General features: G+C 67.9%; 1 protein-coding gene across 1 annotated transcript in view; it reads left to right on the top strand.

Moving 5' to 3' along the window:
• Positions 1–492: 492 nt before the first annotated feature.
• The window catches only part of LOC129699886 (E3 ubiquitin-protein ligase TRIM31-like), a 10,717-nt gene continuing 8,580 nt past the window's right edge, over positions 493–2,629 (top strand). Inside the window, exons 1-3 of the mRNA XM_055640024.1 lie at positions 493–554; positions 1,245–1,769; positions 2,195–2,290. Of these exons, the coding sequence (XP_055495999.1) occupies positions 522–554; positions 1,245–1,769; positions 2,195–2,290 (654 nt within the window). The 5' untranslated portion in view covers positions 493–521. The remainder of the gene's footprint in view (positions 555–1,244; positions 1,770–2,194; positions 2,291–2,629) is intronic.

A 2,629-nucleotide genomic window follows, 5' to 3' on the forward strand; every position in this document is an offset into this window, starting at 1 on the left:
CCACAACGCACCCCACAACACACCCAACCCACACCCCACAACGCACCCCACAACCACACCCCACACAACACCACACACACACCACAACACACCCACCCCCACAACACACACAACCCACACACCCCACAACACACCCCACAACCACCCACACACCCACAACACGCACCCCACCCCACAAACACACCCCACAACCCACCCCACACCCCAACACACCCCACAACACACCCCACACACCCCACAAACCCCACACCCAACAACACACCCCACAACACCCCACAACACCCCCCAACCACACCCCACCCCACACCCCCCACAACCACACACAACACACCACCAGTCCCTCCACAAACGGGTGCCAGGCTGACAATAACATCATCACTCCCTCCCGCCCAATCAGTTGCCGTGGGTGCTGAGGTCACAATGTCCCTGTGAGTGGGGGGGGGGGGCGGGGAGAGGGAGGTGACTGGCGACTACAACCCCCCCCCCCCCCCCATTCACTCAGTGTGGCCCGACTTCAGCCCATGACCAGATCGAGCCACGAGCAACACGCGTGGGTGGGTCACATGTCCATGGGGGAGGGGCAGTGTGGGAGGGGGCAGTGGGAGAGGGGGCAGTGGGGAGGGGGGGCAGTGGGGGAGGGGGGCAGTGGGGGAGGGGGCAGTGGGAGAGGGGGTAGTAGGCAGTGAGGGAGGGGGAAGTGTGGGAAGGGGGGGGGGGAAGTCGGAGAGGGGGCAGTGGGGAGGGGGAAGTGGGGGAAGGGCGCAGTGGGGGGGGCAGTGGGGAGAGGGGGCAGTGGGGGATGGGGAGGGGGGCAGTGGGGGAGGGGGACTGTGGGATGTGGAGGGGGCAGTGGGGGGGGGCAGTGTGGGATGGGGAGGGGGCAGTGGGGGGGGGGGGGGGGGCAGTGGGGGGGGGGGCAGTGGGGGGGCAGTGTGGGAAGGGGAGGGGGGCAGTGGGGGATGGGGGCAGTGGGGGGCAGTGTGAGAAGGGAAGGGGGCAGTGTGGGAAGGGGGGGGGGGGCAGTGGGGGGGGCAGGGGGCAGGGGGGGGGGGGGAAGGGGAAGGGTGGGGGGGGGAAGGGGGGAAGTGGGAGGGGCAGGGGGGGCAGTGGGGGGGAAGGGGGGCAGTGGGGGAGGGGCAGTGGCAGTACAGGTGTGGGAGGAGGGGAGGGGGTGATGAAGCACCATGCCAAGTGGGTGGGGGTATGGATGGATGCCCGTGTGTTGACCCTTGTCTCCCCCACAGCCGGCCATGTCTACTCCGGGGGCAGTGGTGCTGGAGGAGAGCCTGGCGTGCCCGGTTTGCCTGGAGACGTTCCGGGACCCGGTGACGTTGCCGTGCGGACACAACTTCTGCCTGGCATGCATCAGCAGCTGCTGGGAGGAGGAACGGGACGAGCGGGAGGGGGGAGACACAGAGGGAGGGGGCGCCCTGGCCGACGGTTGCAGGTGCCCCGAGTGCCGGCGGCAGTTCAGTCCCCGCCCGCCGCTGGCCAGGAACATCCTGCTGTGCCGTATTGTGGAGGGGATGGCAGGGGGCAGCTGCCGGGGGGAGGAGACTGGGCTAGTGCCCAACACCAGCCCTGGCCGCCCCTCCTCACCCTTACCCTCGCCCACCCTCCCCCTCCACCCCCTGCCCGCTCCCTGCCCGACCCACGGCTGCAACCTCCACTACTGCCCCATCAACGGGGCATGGGTGTGTGGTCTGGGCCGGGGGGGGCTGCTAGCAGGGGGGATCATCACTGTGGAACAGGAGGCGGCTCAGATCAGGGTAGGTACGCGCTGGGGGGGGGGGAGAAGGGCTGGGGAAAGGAGGGGAAGATGGGGGAGGGGGAGAAAGCAAGGGGTAGATGGGAGGGTAGGTGGAGGCAATTGTTGGGAGGGGTAGGGAGTGGTTGTAGAGGAGAGGGAGGCGGCATGCGATGAGGTGGAGGGGGGAAGAGCTGAGGAGTGGGGATGCGGTGAGTTAGTGGGGGAGGGAGTGTGGGGGGGGGGGGGGCAGGGGGTTTGGGCAGTCATTGCCCACTCTAACTCCCCCCCCCCACCCCCCCCCCCCCCTCCATGCCCATGGCCACGAGCGGCAGCGTCTGGGGGGAGGGGGACGGGTGGAGGAGGGGATGGGGAGGGGTTGGGGTGGTATTGGGGATGGTCAGACCCTCACTCACTCACCCCCCCCCCCCCCCCCCCAATGTCCAGGGCCAGGTACGTCAGCGCCTGGGGGAGGGGGAGCGGGAGCGACAGGTGACCCTGGGGGAGATGGACAAATTGCAAGACAGCACCCAGCTCTTCCACGTGAGTGTGGCCAACCTCGACCTCCGGTGACCTCTGACCCCAGCCCCAGTGACCGCTGGCCCCATTCCCAAAGTCCTCATCCCCCCCCCCCCCCCTCCCGTGGCCTCTGTCCACCCCCAGTGACCTCCAGGCCACCCATGTCAATCACAAGTGTGCCTTGTGCTCTCTGACCGCCCATGCATGACCCCTGACATCCCTTGTGTTCCTGTTGCCCTCTGACCTCGCTTGTGCATTGGCCGACTGTGTGACCTGTGACCTTTAGCCCTCGTATCACACATGCTCTTTCACCGTCTGCACGCATCCTCCGACCTCTGACTGCCCCCTGACCTCTGGCTTCCC

The sequence above is a fragment of the Leucoraja erinacea genome, chromosome 8 (genome assembly GCF_028641065.1).
Source record: "Leucoraja erinacea ecotype New England chromosome 8, Leri_hhj_1, whole genome shotgun sequence".
NCBI classification, from domain to species: Eukaryota; Metazoa; Chordata; class Chondrichthyes; order Rajiformes; family Rajidae; genus Leucoraja; species Leucoraja erinaceus.